Below are 16,476 nucleotides of genomic sequence, written 5' to 3'. Positions count from 1 at the left end.
TGAGCGGTTGGTGAGCGGCGGCCCGGGCGGGGGGTGGCCGGGCGGGTGTCGATGGTGTCGGTGTTGCCGCGGGGAGGGCGGCGGGGGCCGAGCCCCGGGGAGCCGGGGAACGCGGCCGTCCGCTTCTACCCGTATCCTGGCACTTACTCCTTGTAAAACAGCCCATATTTCCCCTCCCCGCCGTTTTCCCTCTCGCTTTAGATGCTGGCTCCCCTCTGGTGTAAGTCAGCACCGTGGACCAAGAGGACGAAAGGCATCCTCGGGTGCATCAGGCACAAGCAGAGGTGATTATCCCGCTATATTCATCGTTGGTGTGGCCTCAGTTGGAGTGTTGTGTAGTTATGGGCACTGCATCTGCATCCAGAGGAGGGAGTCAAAGCTGGGGAAAGGAATGTCCTGTAAGAACAGCTAAAGAGTTAGAGTTTCTCTAGTTTGGAGAAAAGAAGGCTGATTGCTCTCATTGCTATCTGCAGCTTCCTCCGGAGGGGATGTGGAGAGGGGGATGCTGATCTCATCTCCCTGATGTCCAGTAGTTATCTCAGTACCTGTCAGTAGCTGTCTCTGGATCGCAGAATGGTTTGGATTGGAAGGGACCTTAAAGATCATGTAGTTCCAATCGCCCTGCTGTGGGCAGGGACACCTTCCACTAGACCAGGTTGCTCAGAGCTATGGATATATGGGAATGATTCAAAGCTGCACCAGGAGAGGTTTAGACAGGACATTAGGACACATTTCTTTACTAAGAGGGAACACTGGAACATGCTTCCTGGAGAGGTGGTCAATGCCCTGAGCCTGTCACTGCTTAAGAGGCATTTGGACAATGCCCTTAATAACATGCATTAGCTTTTGATCCTCCCTGATCTGGTCAGGCAGTTGGACCAGATGATCACTGCAGGTCCCTTCCAACTGAGCTATTCTGTTCTGTTAATTTCATTTTGTTTCACTATTAAAGAGTTTATGCTCAATCCCCAGGGTTAGAGCAACTGATGTAAGACAGAGCTGGCATCTGGATGTGGCACTTACCACACATCTTGCCTTTTTCCATGTGTTCTCCCTGTCTGTCCCTTGTGTGGAGAGGTTCCTTCCAATTGGTCTTGGGGCAAAGGTGACTATGATATCCTGGTCTGCATTTGACATAGTGTTGTCAGCAGGTAGAGGGAACTGCTACTTTCCCTCTACTCAGCCCTGGTGGGGCCATGCCTGGAGTGCTGGGTACAAGAGGGCACGTGGACTTACTGGAGTGAGGCCAAAGAAGGGTCACAGCAGTGATTAAGGGACTGGAGCACCTTACATATGAGGAAAGGCTGAGAGAGCTAGGACTGCTTAGCCTAGAGAAGAGAATGCTCAGGGGGCTCTTACTAATGAATGTACATACCTGAAAGGAGGGTGCAAAGAGGATGGAGACAATCGCTTTTCAGTCATGCCCAGTAACAGGACCTGAGGCAATGGGCACAAATTGAAACACGAGAGGTTCCCCCTGAACATCAGGGAACACTTTTGTCACTGTCAGAGTGACTAAGCACTGGTACAGGTTGCCCCAAGAGGTTGTGGGCTTTCCATCCTTGCAGATAGTCAAAAGCCATCTGGACATGATCCTGGACAATCAGCCCTAAGAAGGGCTTTAGCAGAGGGTTGGACAAGGTGGCCTCTGGAGGTCCCTTCCAACTGCAGTCATTCTGTGGTTCTGTGATTTTCTTTCCATTTCCAGGACTGGTGTTTCAGGAAATACTTGGGAAAATCTAACTCTGCTCTGGCTTAAAAGGGCAGTCACAACACCGCTCACGTGCCGACTGTCTCTCCTAGCCACCCACAGGTCAGTTCATATTGCTAACCAGTGCAAAGTGGGTTTTGTTAGTTGGCTGGGTTAGTGTTGTTATATGGCAGTAGCTTTGGTCAGCTTGCCAAGGAAACAAGTTACTGCCAGAAGCTGTGCAGAACCAGCATGTGACTGGGGAGTGCTCAGAGTTATATCTTTGAGGACATTTAGCTGGTTGTCATCTTCTCAGCGTCACTATGCCATTCACCTTTTCAGTATTTTACTTGCAAAAGAATATCCTCATCTCCTTAGCATATCTTCAGAGTCTTGAGAGGTCTCATAAATGTAGCTATTGGAGCAAGATGCAGCAGGCTGGTGCACAGTGGCTCTTCTAGGGCCGAAAGATTTGAAGGGTCAGCTGCTAGAAAAATGCTGTACAAGATCTTACTAATTTGTGTCTGTATCATATTTAGCAGGTGCTGAAGGTTTGCAGTCAAAAGAGAACTGTTTGCAGGGAAAGAAGTATGTTTCAACCTACTGAGTATTGTGTTTAATAAACACCTAGCTTTCTCTTTTAGCATTTTCTATCAGGAGTTTGAATGTTTGCATCACTCTTAATACTGATGTACTTAATACCAAATAGTCCTGGCTTTGCCTTTGTCACCTATGCTTTTATTGTCTGACTTGATTGTGGCTGATTTTTTATGATGCAGCCTCTTCAAGTGTTTTTATACTATGGTAATTTGGGTTGCATAGTTCTTAGTATTTCTACTTTTCTTATATTTTATAAAAACTTTAAAAATAAATATTAACATTTTATGTAGTACAAAAAAAATTGTTAATGTTTCGTTATATGTATATCTATTTTTTTTGAATTTGTGTTTCCATTCTTCTGTTTTCAAGAAATACAAATAAAAGGACTATGACTAATGTTAATGCAAGAGAAAAGAAATTATATGTCTTTTTTTTCTTATTCTTCACATAGTAATTTACATTAGGCCAAAAGCTTTTAAACTGTTCTTTTGGTGTCACAGAGAAATCTTTTCAACATGCATGTTCTTGACTCTTAAATTGGTTGTTTTCATGATAAGCAGGACTGTACAGGGCTGTAAACATCTTGCTCTTTTTCTGATTGCTGCTTTATTGGTGAATCACAGCAGATGGTAACATGGAAGTGAGAATTGCTCTGATGCTCTGTTTCCTTCTTCCATAGATTATATAGCTTAAGCTGCTAGATGTGAAATTATTCTGGTTCTTTCTTTAGGGTCAGTTTTGTATCTCATTCTGTCCTCATTTCATCATTTATGTAATTACTGACAGTGCCACTGCAGTTCTGCTTTGCTGTAGTCCTGGGCATCCTCTCTTTATCTTAGTCTGCATCTTTGGTATTTTTAATATTAAATTACGATTCCCCTCCAGTATTGTGAACATTCAGGAAAGGCTGAAAAGTAATGCTAAATATACTAGGATCTTCATTGCATTGAAAAATTTTATTGGATTTAATGTATTGGTTTGGCTCAAAGGTCACACATAGTTCTTGTCAAAGGAGGCTGACAAAATGCAGGAGGAATAAATTAACCCCTTTGTGCAGCTCTGTAACTCATCTTTGTCCAGTGCCACATATGTTCTCAGAGACTCACAGAAAGACAAAATATTTTTTGCAGCCTCACAGAATTGCTCTAGTTTACAGCTTATTACTTGCTAATGACTGAAGCGGTGCCAAAAGCATTATTCTTAACTATCAGTGATTGTGTTCACTTTTTTTGGGGGGGGAGGGGGAAACATGAGTAGAAGAGAATAATATATTCCTACCAAGGGAGATTTTTATCTTTAGGCAGTGAATTCAATTTCAGGTCTCCTATAGAAATAAAATTAATCCCATCTGGAAGGGAAAAGTGCTATGCTATATAGGAGGAATGACTGCAGGAATGTAGTACTATCTCTGAGTGGTGGGTGTATTTTCTGTGATTTTGTGCTGACAGCTTTTAAAAACACCCCACAACTAAGTGCTTTTTTTTCGTCAAGTCTGTGTGACCATGCATCCAAGTCCCCAGACTTCAAATTTAATTTCTACTCTGAAATGAAACTTGTATGGAAATTGGTTGTTTTGAGCTTTCATTACCTGAAACCTCATCTTATCTACAAGTAGTAAAACTCCAGCCTCACTCTGCAAGTGCTTAAACTGTGTTCTTATCTTAAAGAGCACGAGTGTTTCCATTCAGCTCTGTGTTTCTTCGTTGGACAGGGGCTTTGTTCTGTTTTAACATGTAATTCAAGAAATTTAGTGGTTGCATTTCCCGTTGCTGGAGAGATTTATGTTTACTTCTGAAGTACCACAGTTGATAAAATTCTTAAAAGAGCAAATATCTCAAATGCCCCAGCATTGCCTGTCCACAGCTTTTCCTTTACCTACGCTGTACCATATGCAGCTCTAATTTTTGTTTCTGGGCCCTCCTTCTATTTTATTAGTAATTCTTTATTATTTAGTTTATTTATAACACTTAATATTGTGTTCAGCAAAGCTGCTGAAATGCTGGAAGTGGTAGTTCCTTCACATACGTTACACAGACCTGAGATCTACAAGCACAACTTTTGTTTCTAAGAGGTGAACACCTCGAGAAAGAAACAGCTTCACATTAGTCTTTTTAGTATGTGGGTTCCGTACCTCCTCCCCAAATTCACAATCACAAAATACAACATGTACCGTTTTCTTAGTGCTGGGCCAGTGGTTTTAACACTTGAGGCCTGAGCTTAGGGAGTACTTTTGTTAGCTTTGTTTGGTTTTCTGCTTCAAGCAAAAGTATGTGTGGGTTTTGGTATGGTTTTAGGGTTTTGTTTTGTTTTGTTTTCTGTTAGAGAAATATTGATGGCAGTGGAATTAAGCTAAAGCTACTTCAGAAACTGAAAATTACAAAATAAAGATCAACACTCATGTATAAGGTGAATTTTGTGGGGTTCAGGAAAAGTTGGGATACTCAGGCTGTCTCCTGTAAATGAGAGGATAAAATCTAGTATGTGAGAGTGTTTGTAACATTAATTTGGTTAGATCAAATTGTCCTGATTGCTAATTTACTCAGAATTTAAATGGGTATTGTCTTTTAAGCAGTGAAGTTTACGTATGTTAAGTATGCAGGATTTAAAAGACTACAAGTGCACGGTTCCCTATACAAGTCTTTTGTGCCACATATGTACTGATTAAGATGCTTTTCTTTGTGCAAGAAAGAAGGGAAGGGGGAACGTTATGTGATAGAGCTGAACACTGTACAATAATCCAGATCTCAAAAGAGAAAAAAAAGGTGATTGGAGCAACTACAGCTCTGGCACCTGAAGTGGCTGATTGGAATCTGAGCCATTACCAAAGCTATCTGTAAGATTTTACTCATCTAGTTGATTTTGCTTCTTGTTGTTGAACACTTAGAATGAAGGTAAAATTGCATTTTAAACTGTTCCGCAACTGCCTCTCCTTCATACATCATTGGAGCAGAAACCTGACTCTTGAGCATTACAGCACAGGTTTTTACCACTTGAGCTATGGGACTGACAACCCTAATTGGTAGCAGGAGAAGACTTATTCCCTGAGGGCTGAAAAAGGAATATGCTGCTGGCGCCATGTGTTGAGCCTGGGTGTGGGGGAAGGTAAGGAATAAATGAGATAATTAGGAGTTTCTACTCTGTAATCTCCATGGAACTGGAAATATCAGTATTTCACTTGCTGAGGTAGGAAAACAAGCAAAAGGGAATGAAGTGCAGATAAGTGACATTTTTTTTTTTTTAGTTACTATATACCTGGGATTGGATCACAGAATGGTTTGTTCTGTTCTTGTGTACATCAGTGTAGTTCATTTGGTTGCTAGAAACTGCACTGTGTCAGCATAAGCAAGCAGTAGCTGGCCAGGCTGCGGGGTATTCAGCCTGCAAGTCTCAGGTATCAGACCACAGTTTGAATCGTTGCTGCTTTTACCATGATCTATTTATACACTGCTCCTGAAAGCCAGTGCTTACACTTCACATAGGACTTTATGGAGTATAGAACTATTTGCTATTGATTGTAACAGCAGAGTTTGAGGTAGTTTATATGAATAGTCAGTGCTGATTGTGCAGTTAATTGCTGCAGGTCGCTGGCTAGGACAAAAAAAGTCTTATTTGTGGTACCATGAATATTTAGATGGGGAGTGAAGAATTCAAGCAAATAATTAATCCAGAATTTTTATCGCTCTTTCTTTTATTTATTTTTTTAATCCACACACTTCATAGTAGCACTCTTCTCTCTTTTCTACCTTCTAAAGATTCTTCTTTGTTACATTTAGTGTGAAATTATGTTACTGAAACTGTACACTGCATGCCTCTTTAATTCTTTACCTTGGGCTCCTTCCCACTGTTGGAGGTGTATATTAGATGTTGCTATTGGTTTGTCAGTACCTTCTCCTTAGCATGTTGATGTCTGCAAAATAAACCAGGATTCTGCTCCTCAAATTCTACTTCAAAGCTGAAACGACATTATTCCACTTTTCCGAATTTTATATGGGTATATTAGTAGAGAAGATCTTCACATGCCTTTATTTAAACCTTCCTCTTTGTGTCCAGCACATAATGTGTTTCAGCCAGACCACAGACTGCTCCATAGTTGACATTGTCCAGGCATTCCAGTTCAGCCCTTGGGGGCTGGAGATGAGAGCACCTCCACAGCTCCCTTCATTGGTTTTTAATATTAATTTGTACCTTTTAAGCTACTCAGAACTACTTCTGTGTAGTCTTCCAGTCTTGAGAGAGAGGATATACTGAGAATTTTCTTTTGCAGTCCATGTTTTTATCCCAATGTGTTCCTTGTTTCGTTCTAGCAATGGCATTCTTAGTTGCTTTGGAGTATTCTTTTAGTGAATTATTGTTGCAAAAAATTAGCAAAAAATTATTTTTTTGTAGTTTCTTTTTAGAGAATCAGTGGTAACTCTTAATCAAATATACACAACTGTTAGGCTGTCTTTAAGATTGCAACTGGGGAAAATGAAAACAGTTACTACGCTAATATTGTAGGGATGGGTGGTTGCTCTTTTTAATTGATGCACAGACATTTACAACTGAAAATATCTAGTGCAATTTGTGTCATTCAATTATTCCTGCATTATAGGCTTGCATTTTCTATAATATCATGTTTTGGGCTTAAAATTTTGGATGCTTTAGAACTATCTCTGATGAGAAAGTTTGTGTAACAACAATTAGAAGTGGAAGAAAAATATGGAAACATGCTGGATGAATGCTAAAGGGGGTTTCCTTCTTCCATTTTCCTTTAGTAAGGTCAAAGTTGTCGGGTTTTTTAATGATTCCACTCCACTCCTAACTTTGTAGAAAAGCCTTTTGTACTTCACTCTCTTCTTGTCTACTGAAGTAAATTGCAGCATCAACAAGGCAATCTGTCTGACATACAAATGCCTGATATTTCAAATCCGATAATAAAGATTAAACTATAATATCAGGTATGTGGCCTTTGGAATGGTATGAAGGTTTTATGATTAATTCTGTTATATTTATTTAACATATTTTATCTTCATTTAGGTAGCATCTTAGAAGACAAAAAACCCCCCAAGAGACTATGTTCAGCTTCTTCCGAAAAAGTCAAGATTCAAAGAAGGTTACAGTGCCAGAGAGAGAAGCAGATGGATTTGTTATTGTGGGTAAGTGGTGCTTCTGTCTAAAATAATTATTTCGTCTTTAAAATGTCGAAGTTTCTCTGAGATGGTTAGACCAAATGCAATGTTAAGAGAAGCTATGATAAAAATTGTTCAGTATTCTTATTTTTCCTGAAGAAGTTAATTTTCGTGGTCTCCTCATTTGGACTAAATAGCTGAAGTTTTATTTACATAGATCTGAACTACATTCAAGAGCATTGAAAATGTTGTTCCTTGTTTTCTTCTCATACTCTGAGCAAGGAGAATTTACGTCCTTACGAAACAAAAAAGGGTAAAGTTTAGGCTTCCAGCTTTATGATTACAGTTGTGGGAAGAGAGTATCTTACTGCAGTTGTTAAAGGACTGGCTTTTTTCAGGTTCCTTCCATTTCATTTTACCCTCAGACTTTCTATATTAGAAGCCAAGAATCATCTGGGAATTTCTGGTCATGGCAAATGTAGATGTTCTGTCTCAGAATCTGACTCGTTTGATAAAAATTAAGCAGTTTAGAGCTTTCAAAGTCTTCTTGTTATTCAAAAACTAATTTGGAGTGTAGTCACCTGAGAATTGGCTAAATTTGCAGCTTTGATCAAGCTCTTTCACAGTTTTGCAGCATGGCTCAAGTGTGTAGAAGATAAAAAATTTATTGCTGTCATACTGAAACTGATCCTTTTCTTTTTCCTCTTTTGAAAATTTGTTTTCCTTCTTGGGAATCTGTCATCATCAATATTCAACTTCTGCTGCTCTGATTTACTGACTTGTTCTTATCAGGAATCTTACAGTGTTTCTCCATTAAAGTGTTACTTCTTGAGCATTTTCAAGTCACAAAACCCTCTAGATTATCAAAGTGTAACAATACAAGAGACTATTGGAACTCTTTCTGAGGAGAACTTAGATTTTTTGTGATAGTTCTCTGTTAAAACAAATCTATTTTCATACCTGTGACTGTGTTGTCATGCTTAATGGCTTCTACTAGATTTTGTTCACCTGCACTGGCTACATCAAGTCACTCCAACACTTGCATTGTGTAAAGGTCAAAGGAGTCGCATTGTCATCCCCCAAAAGTCCAGAGACTATTTAGCATTTCAGTTTCTGTGATAGGTAGAGTTCTGCACTCTGTTTCTAAGTCCCACAATTGCTGGTTCTGATTCTGCATTCAATTTAGCTTCATTCCTTTTTCCTGAAATGCTGTCAGTGACTGTTTGAATTTTGTTCACAAAATTCATACTAAATTAATCTGTTAAATATAAACTTAAGAATGATCAACTTTGCTAGAGTCTTCTCTTGTTTTTTTCTATTTACTGGTTTTTTTTTGCTCAGACAGAAGTTAATTTAGCAATCTGCAATCAAATGGACTGTAAGTTTCATCTTAACTAACTTCTACTGGGCAAAAGAACTGCCATCAACCTTATCAGTGGAACATAGCACTGTCTTGCAAGACGGATGTAGCTGCAGAATTGTGGGTCAGCACTTAAGTAGATACTTATGTAGAAGGGGTGTTTTTGTCTAGGAATAGTGTCAGTAGAAAAAAAAAACCAAACCACATCACTTAGTTATTCTGTTAGTTACTACTTTATTACTCAGAGGGAATGTTCTAAAGCTTTTTTAAACTTTGGTGTCAAATATTCTAGAATACCAACACTAAATATCTTTAAGACAGCAGGATATTTATAGGACCAATACTGTGAACACTACTGTAGGCAGCGAGCAGTCTTGAAGGGACTGAGAATTTAATGTCTTACATTTTAAGTCAGTTCCTAAATCCAGTCTTTCATTACATATAAGAACTTATATGAACTTTCAGAACATATAAGAACAAAAAACCTAGTTCACTGGTATTCTGTGGATGTGGGAGGAAGTGCTTTGCCTTTTTTTCCTGGAGAAAGAAGAGGAAAAATACATCCTGAGGGGACACCTGCTCCCGATTCCCACGGCTGTAGTCAGGAGAGCTTGTCTATCACAAATCCTTTGCAAGATTCTTCACATCATGCTCTACTGATAAGGGCATCCAGGACTCTTACTGCAAGTTTGAATGGAAGTAATCAAGAAAGAATAAAATGCCTTTTTCATTAAAGTATGAATGAAGTCTATTCAGTAATGAATGTAGTGAGACTACTGATAATCAAAATTAGATGTAGATGATTAAGTGTGATTTACCTAACAATATTTAATTATTTTAATCTTTCTGCATCATTTGATATTTGAAAAAGAAGGAAGCAAGTTCAATGCTTTACTGAGAAAGATCCACCAGAGCCATCACCCTGTCACATCCTGAAGATCTGGGTTTTTTTCTTTTTTTTTTCATAACTTCTCCAAGTCTTGTTATATATTGCTATATTTTAAATCTACCTTTCCTTGTAAAGTATCAATGCAATTGGAAATTCAATATCTGACTAGAAAGATGAGTCATAAAAACAGCGGAAGCAACAAAACCAACTTTACAGTGTAGTAGCTGAAAGAAATTCTCTATATTAGCTTTTGGGGCAAATACTGCATGTGGGGAAGTCAAGAAAAAATAATTCATAATTCTCTCTCTACAAAATAAATATCAAATATAATTTTTTACCAGGGATTAAAGCATTTTTATGTCTAACTACCAATTCACTTATTTTCCGGTTATTGGCCATCTGATCTCTTCATGAAGCTGTAAAAGTGGTGCTTGTTCTGTAACAAGCAGAACTATTATTCTGAAACGGAAAAGAAGCTAATGAAATAGGCAAAACACATGCAGTTGTTTTTGATCAAGTGGAGAAATATGAAAAAATGTTTCAAAACTTTTCCTGATCTTCACAAATTGTCTTTATGTTAACATTTTGAATGCCAGAATTAAGAAAACAAGTAAGTTTTCAGTTAGCTTGGGCATCTTGGAGAGTAACATTTCTCAAGGAATTTCTCATGTTTTGTGGCTTTTGTAATGTAAAATAAATTCCAACCTACCATTCATTCCTACTGTTGCTAGCCACAGAGAAAAATATGAGTTTAATGGTAGCTTTTGGGTTTGGCACACAGCTAAAAATCTCCCATTGATCTCAAAGATCTATGTGACTGGTAGTCAAAATTGCAGTCTAAGTTCAGGAACTGAAAAACTGAGACAGCAGTGCTGCTTCCCATGTGTGTTTGGCAAGATGGTCAGAAACTCTGCAAACATCCCCATGGTGCTGATGGTTCCTCTGGGGTGGGTAGTGAGTAGTTTTTGCTTGAAGCAACTGAAAGATCATAGAATCATAGAATGATTTGGGTTGGAAGGAATCTTTAAAGATCATCTAGTCCAACCTGCCTCCATGTTGTTCAAAGCCCTGTGCAGCCTGACTTTGAACACAACATTTCCGGGCAGCCTGTTCCAGTGTCTCATCACCCTCATCATAAAAAAGTTAGATAAATAACTAAAATTACTTAGAACTGTTCTGTATGTCCTCTTTAAAAAACACTGATAGTAGTTAATTTTGCTTTTAGGTTTAATTTAAGATCCTGATGTGCAGGGTCTTGTTTACTTTTCCAGAAAAATTTGAAGTAAGCCAGTATGAGGGAGCAGTAAGTGCTGATGGCTCCAGCAGGCAGGTGAGTCTGCAGCCAGGTGAGGGTGCCAAGAGGGCAGAAGCTGTCGAGCACTGACGAGCACTGCAGTCCCTGAGCAAGGACAACAGAGCATGTCTGGTGACAGTGACCAGGGTCAGCCTAGAGTCCAGTGATTGCCAGACAAGTCCGCAGGGATTAGGCAGATCTGAGGCCAGACCGGGAAGTCTGGTCAGAGGGTTGCAGTCATCAAAGTCCACAGGCATCCCTGCAGGGTGCCTTTGCCAAGGAGCAAAAATTGAGGTTTCTCCTGCAGCTCTTTGCCCTGATGGAGGTGCTCGGGCTGTGCTGTGTTCTGTGCTGGCTGTGGGCACAGACAGCCAAAGGCCTGGGCTGGGGAAGGGGCTGCTGAGCCCCCCAGGGCACTCAGGGCCCAGCAGCCAGATTGTCTCTCATGAGTCTGAAGACAGCACAGTTCTATGAGGAGCTCTTGGTCTGATCCTTTGACCGTGCCTGAGTTCACTGTCATGGATTTAAGACTTCTTGGGTTTTGGTTTTGTTTTGTTTCGTTTTCTCTCAGGGACCTTTTTATGTTGTATATTGGAATGGCGTAAATTATTTGGAGAAAAGCTCAGTTGCAGATGCTGACAAATCTGATTTTGAGACATATTTAACTTCTCTTTCTTCCTTAGGCTTAGGACAGCTTTCTGTTTCATTTTTTTAGATGTAAGCCATTTGAACTTTGGCTTTATTTTAAATGAGGTACTCGAACCTTCCTCTGATGTATTCAGTATCTGTATTACTTAGTTAATTCAGTATTATAATTCCTTCTTATGGAATCATCCTCATCTCTAGGCAGGAGCATCCTCACTCATTTATGAGGCTGTGAAAAGTATGCTTTACATCCAACTCAATGTTTCCCTTTGTTAACTGCAGTTATATTGCAGAAGAACATCCTTAACGAATGGGAAGTCTTCTATACTGAGGATACAAAAAAGTAAAATGATCAACCCAAGTCAGCCTTTACTTCTGGAAATCTGGACTGTTTTTCCAAAGACCAATTTTACATGTTTTGCATACATTTTACATACACTCCTCTCCAACTTGCCGTTTCTGTTTTACCATGAAATTATTCTGTATGCACATAGTTTTTGGGGTACTTTGTATTGTGGAAGGAAGATAAATTGCATATTTGAATTAAGGGACACCCCTACTGTCACCCAACATGTAAAAAGGCAAGAAGATCCTTACTGCTTCCATATTGATCTTAGTACTATAGATCTCTCCATATATTTTTAAAACTTCTTAAATATTTGCTTCTGAGAGAAATGTGCAATTTTATAAATTTTCCAGAGTGAGTCTGTTATGAAAAGGAAATTTAATATACTGAGACTCCCAAATCAAAGGACTACCCCTGTTCTAGTTTATTACTGCAAATCAAATGGTTTTCTGGTTTCTCCCCTCTGCATACACACCTCGAAGATTAAATGCATTAAGAGATTTGTAAAATCGTAGCATTACTGCTGCTGTTTGTTTTCTAGGAGTCAGTAGTAATGTGTAGCAGATCCCCGTGAATCTCTACACTGGTTTTTCTTTAATATCTAAGGAGTGTTTAGTGGTGCTAGTATGGAAGGTTGGGCTGCTGCAGTGTTTTAAAATATACTATTACATTAAAGAAATGCACAAGGCTTTGTGCCAGTTGGAAAAAAAAGCAGTGTCTCAATGTCCTCTCACTTTCTGTGTCAATGGAATAATATGTATTTTTTTATATAACAGTAAGAGCTTGTGTAGTTATTTCCAACCTTGCAGTTTTCAAATAACCAAGCTACTATTTCATTATATTGTTTGAGGTTAAAATATTTAATACTAACTTTATAATAATCTGAGATTTGGGGATATCTTTTAATATTTTTGTGTAAAGAATACTTTATATGGATCAACATGTGCCACTGTAAGTGAACACTTTTGATGCACACTGAGAAGTTACTGTAGTTAAAGTGACCTGTTTCCCGAAGTGCTGCTTTATGGGTTTTATACTTAAAAATTGTTAGTAGCTCATTTGGGCATTGAATTTTACAGCCAGAGTTGATTGAAAAGGGAGGAGGAGGAATTCAGAAGAAACAGTCCCCTCCTGTTACCGATCCTTAGTTGCATAAGGAGGTAATGTCTTCCCTTCATTCAGTGATGAAGTCAAACTAATCCTCTTGGGGACTAATTTCGCACAAAAACAACCTGCGGTTTTCAGTGGTGCCACTAGATGGGGATTTCCCTCGGATTCAGGGCCTGAAGGGCTTTGCTCTCCCCCTTTCACACACAAAAGTGCAGTAGTAATTATCAGTACACCATTTGATTAGACTGTAGGTTTTCAACGGATTTATAAAAAGCTTTTTAAAGCCTAATATCAAATCTATAATGACATTCCAACCTAATAAAAACAATGAAGCTTGAAATGTTGACAGCATGTATCTAGATGTTGGCTTGTAATTCCTTCCAAACAGATCTGTTGAGGCCCATGTGGGACCTAAATAACACAAAGAAGTAAATTTGCATATTTTACAGCAGGGGGAAAAAACAGAATGCAGAAACATGAATAATTAGGAGCACAAGCTTCATGCTATATTAATACTGTTGAAAAGCATGTGTTGATTGTATTCTGAAAGCCAGTAGTGATTTGGTTGAGTGAACTCAGCATCTCTTATGCAGATTAAAGGATCTGGGTTACAGAACAACTGAAATTCATTGTTTTGCTGTATAAAGAGGTATATTTCTTAAAGGAAATACTTTTATTTCCCTTGGATTCTGTACAGCACAGAGAATCTTGCTTTTTAATGCCTCATCAAAGTATGTTTTTGTTGACAAATGACTGTGCATTTCTTCATTTACTTGTACTCTAGATTTTAAAAACAGTCCTTTCATCCACAAATCAGATGTTAGTATATTTAACACTTTAATATACATGACCTACTTAGTTTTCATTCCACATAATTTCTCTCTTTTTTTTTTTTTTTTTTTCCTTTCTAGGGCTTAAGCCCCTGGAATATATTCATGATGCTTCCATGCTATGAATTTGATAATTTTTAAATTTGCAGAAATACCCTTCTCAAAATGTTAGCATACAGGCCATTTTTGAATCTGAATAATATGAGTGGTTGTGTTGGCTTGTGTTGATCGCAACATAAGATGTATACCATACTTTTTATGAAAGAAAAGGTTATTTACTTAAAAATGGTATATAGTATCAAAAGTGATTTATTATTTGCTTTGGCTGAATATTATCTTGCCCTTAGCTCACAACTTTCTCAAAAAGTTACCTGGTTTTGAACACGGACTCAAGGGAGGAGAAAAGAAAGAAGATGAAGACTTCTTGTTTAACTTGTACAGCAGTTTTAATCCTGGCAAGAAAAAAAGAAGTATGTGCTGCTGTATTAGAGAGCTTGGGGCTTTAAGAGACAAAAATGCATAGAACCAAACACTTTAAATCTCTCAATTAAGAATATCTTCTTAATTTTCATAACCAAAGGAAGAAAATGGTAAAATGTACTGGTCTTCTTAGAAGTTGATGCAATTGTAAGAGGTTAAAGAGGCATCTGGCAAAGGGTTGTTTTGAGGTCACACATGCATCTGGCAGTTTGCTGCCAGCCCTCTAAGAAAATATTGTTTGGAGTTACACTCCTGTTTTTCATATTAACTGCTTTCTGACTTGATGTATAATGGTCACTTTCTACGTATCGAAGTCCTCCAAGTGCTCCTGAGACATTTGGTCCTACTGATTTTAAGTCTTGCAAATACTGACAGAAATAGAATGTGCTCAAGTAAGAAAATCATTTTTTTGCTAGAAATTTATTCTCAGAAAAGATGAACACATTTCTTGGATGTGACTATTCTGCAATGATATATTTACATAGTCGATATAGTATTCTTTAACCTTTCTTATGGTAGGATGATCACTTTTGGCACCTGGGTTCTGACACTTTTGCTCCCATACATAGAAGTTCACTCTCTAGTAGCAGTGCCATAGTCTATTGGTCTATAGAGCATCCTTTAAACAATTTGAAGTTGAAATATAAGAAAGGAAAATACCTATCGCTTATTGTAAAACAGAGGAAAAATACCAAAATGTGGTATAAAAATATGGATTTTCAAGTGCTGGTTGTAAACTTTGTTTCCCAGAATATGCTGGTCATTAAGTCTCTTTTAGAATTAAAAGTTTCTTTTGCTTTTTGATGCAAAGAAAGTAGTTTGAAATGTGACAACATATTTTTAGCCCAAGTCTGATTTATCTATATATGGTGGACTTACAGCTAGAACCAACTGAAAAAGAAGAGGTGAAAAATGTGTTGCAGGAGTGCAAGTTGCTATTCTAGCAAGTGATAGATTCAGGCTGAAGTCCCTCTTTCAGCAATTTACAGCATACTTAGATGATCATTCCTTGCAAAGAGAGCCCTAGTCACTAGTTCATGCAATCACTGCCTCTCTGGTTGGAGTCATTCAGGCTTCTACAGATGTTACTCAGTGTTAATTTTCTCTGAGGGAAATACTATGTTGAACTGATTTTGCACACACCCCTCCCTATCTCCAGCAAATAAATGTTTTTGTGCATTTTTTTTCAGTGGAAGAAGAAAAATTAGCAAAGATACATTGTCTTATTTATTTTTAATTAGATATTATAAAGAAACTCAAGGAGATTATGTTTCACAAGTGCTTTAAGTCAGTCATGTCATAGGCCTCAATGTGAAATAGTAACGTAAGTGTAAGGCTTTTCCTTATAAAATGAAGGATGGCTTGTCACCTTGTGCATAAAGATGTGTTTTCTTTAGCTGCTCCTTCTTGGTATACTAGTTAAGTACCTTTCAGCCAGGACAAAGAAATTAAAGGATATAGGGGATTTATCCAAAACAAGTGCACTTGTTTTGCACTTCAGTGTTATTTCATCTGTTTCTGCCATAACACATCTTTGGAGCTTGCCAAAAATGTAACGTGCTTTCTGATCTCTGCTCACACAGCTGAATGATCTTCAGCTTTTACATGGTGCTTTTCCCCCACAAATGAGGGCTATGTGGACTCAGTTCTGAAATTAACTCTCTTCCTTCAGTCCAAAAGAAGCATTTGTTCACAGCATTGACCATATCTTGCTAGGGATATTATACAGTAATCATTATTTGTGACCATGATCACTTCACTTTGTGCTTTTTATATCTTTTAGTAAGTGATTATAGCACTATTTCCATTTTCTTGGGGATGTCCTTCTACATGATAGTAAAGAATAAAGAAGAATGCAAAGACCTCCTAGAAGTAGTGGGCTGTTTCATTTATGCAGTTTGTTTATCTGTTAGCACACACACCTTGCTGTTAGTACAGTTACCCGTATACATCACAGATTGTAATCCCAGCCTTAATTCCGTTTATTGTTTCTTCAATTTACACATGGTTGTTTGTTACAACAACTGTGTATAGGGCAAAAATTATAATGGATGGAAAGTCACTCAAAACCTTAAGTTGGTTTAACTGAGGAATATTGGTACAGTGTACACGTTTCTCTGTCTT

General features: G+C 38.2%; 1 protein-coding gene across 5 annotated transcripts in view; it reads left to right on the top strand.

Moving 5' to 3' along the window:
* Window positions 1–16,476, top strand: part of UMAD1 (UBAP1-MVB12-associated (UMA) domain containing 1) — a 79,008-nt gene that overhangs the window by 57 nt on the left and 62,475 nt on the right. The window contains exons 2-4 of one of the 5 annotated variants that reach the window (XM_051786061.1): window positions 202–284; window positions 1,709–1,813; window positions 7,307–7,425. In XM_051786061.1, coding sequence (XP_051642021.1) covers window positions 7,344–7,425 — 82 coding nt within the window. In that variant the 5' untranslated portion in view covers window positions 202–284; window positions 1,709–1,813; window positions 7,307–7,343. Of the gene's footprint in view, window positions 1–10; window positions 285–1,708; window positions 1,814–7,306; window positions 7,426–16,476 lie in introns of those variants that run through there. The other 4 variants (XM_051786060.1, XM_051786063.1, XM_051786062.1 and 1 more) reach the window with 4 other exon arrangements.

Source organism: Manacus candei, unplaced genomic scaffold (genome assembly GCF_025592945.1).
Source record: "Manacus candei isolate 608988 ecotype Guabito, Panama unplaced genomic scaffold, ASM2559294v1 h1tg000021l, whole genome shotgun sequence".
NCBI lineage: Eukaryota > Metazoa > Chordata > Aves > Passeriformes > Pipridae > Manacus > Manacus candei.
The sequence above is the reverse complement of the archived record's forward strand: the minus strand, read 5'-3'. Positions and strand labels throughout refer to the sequence as shown.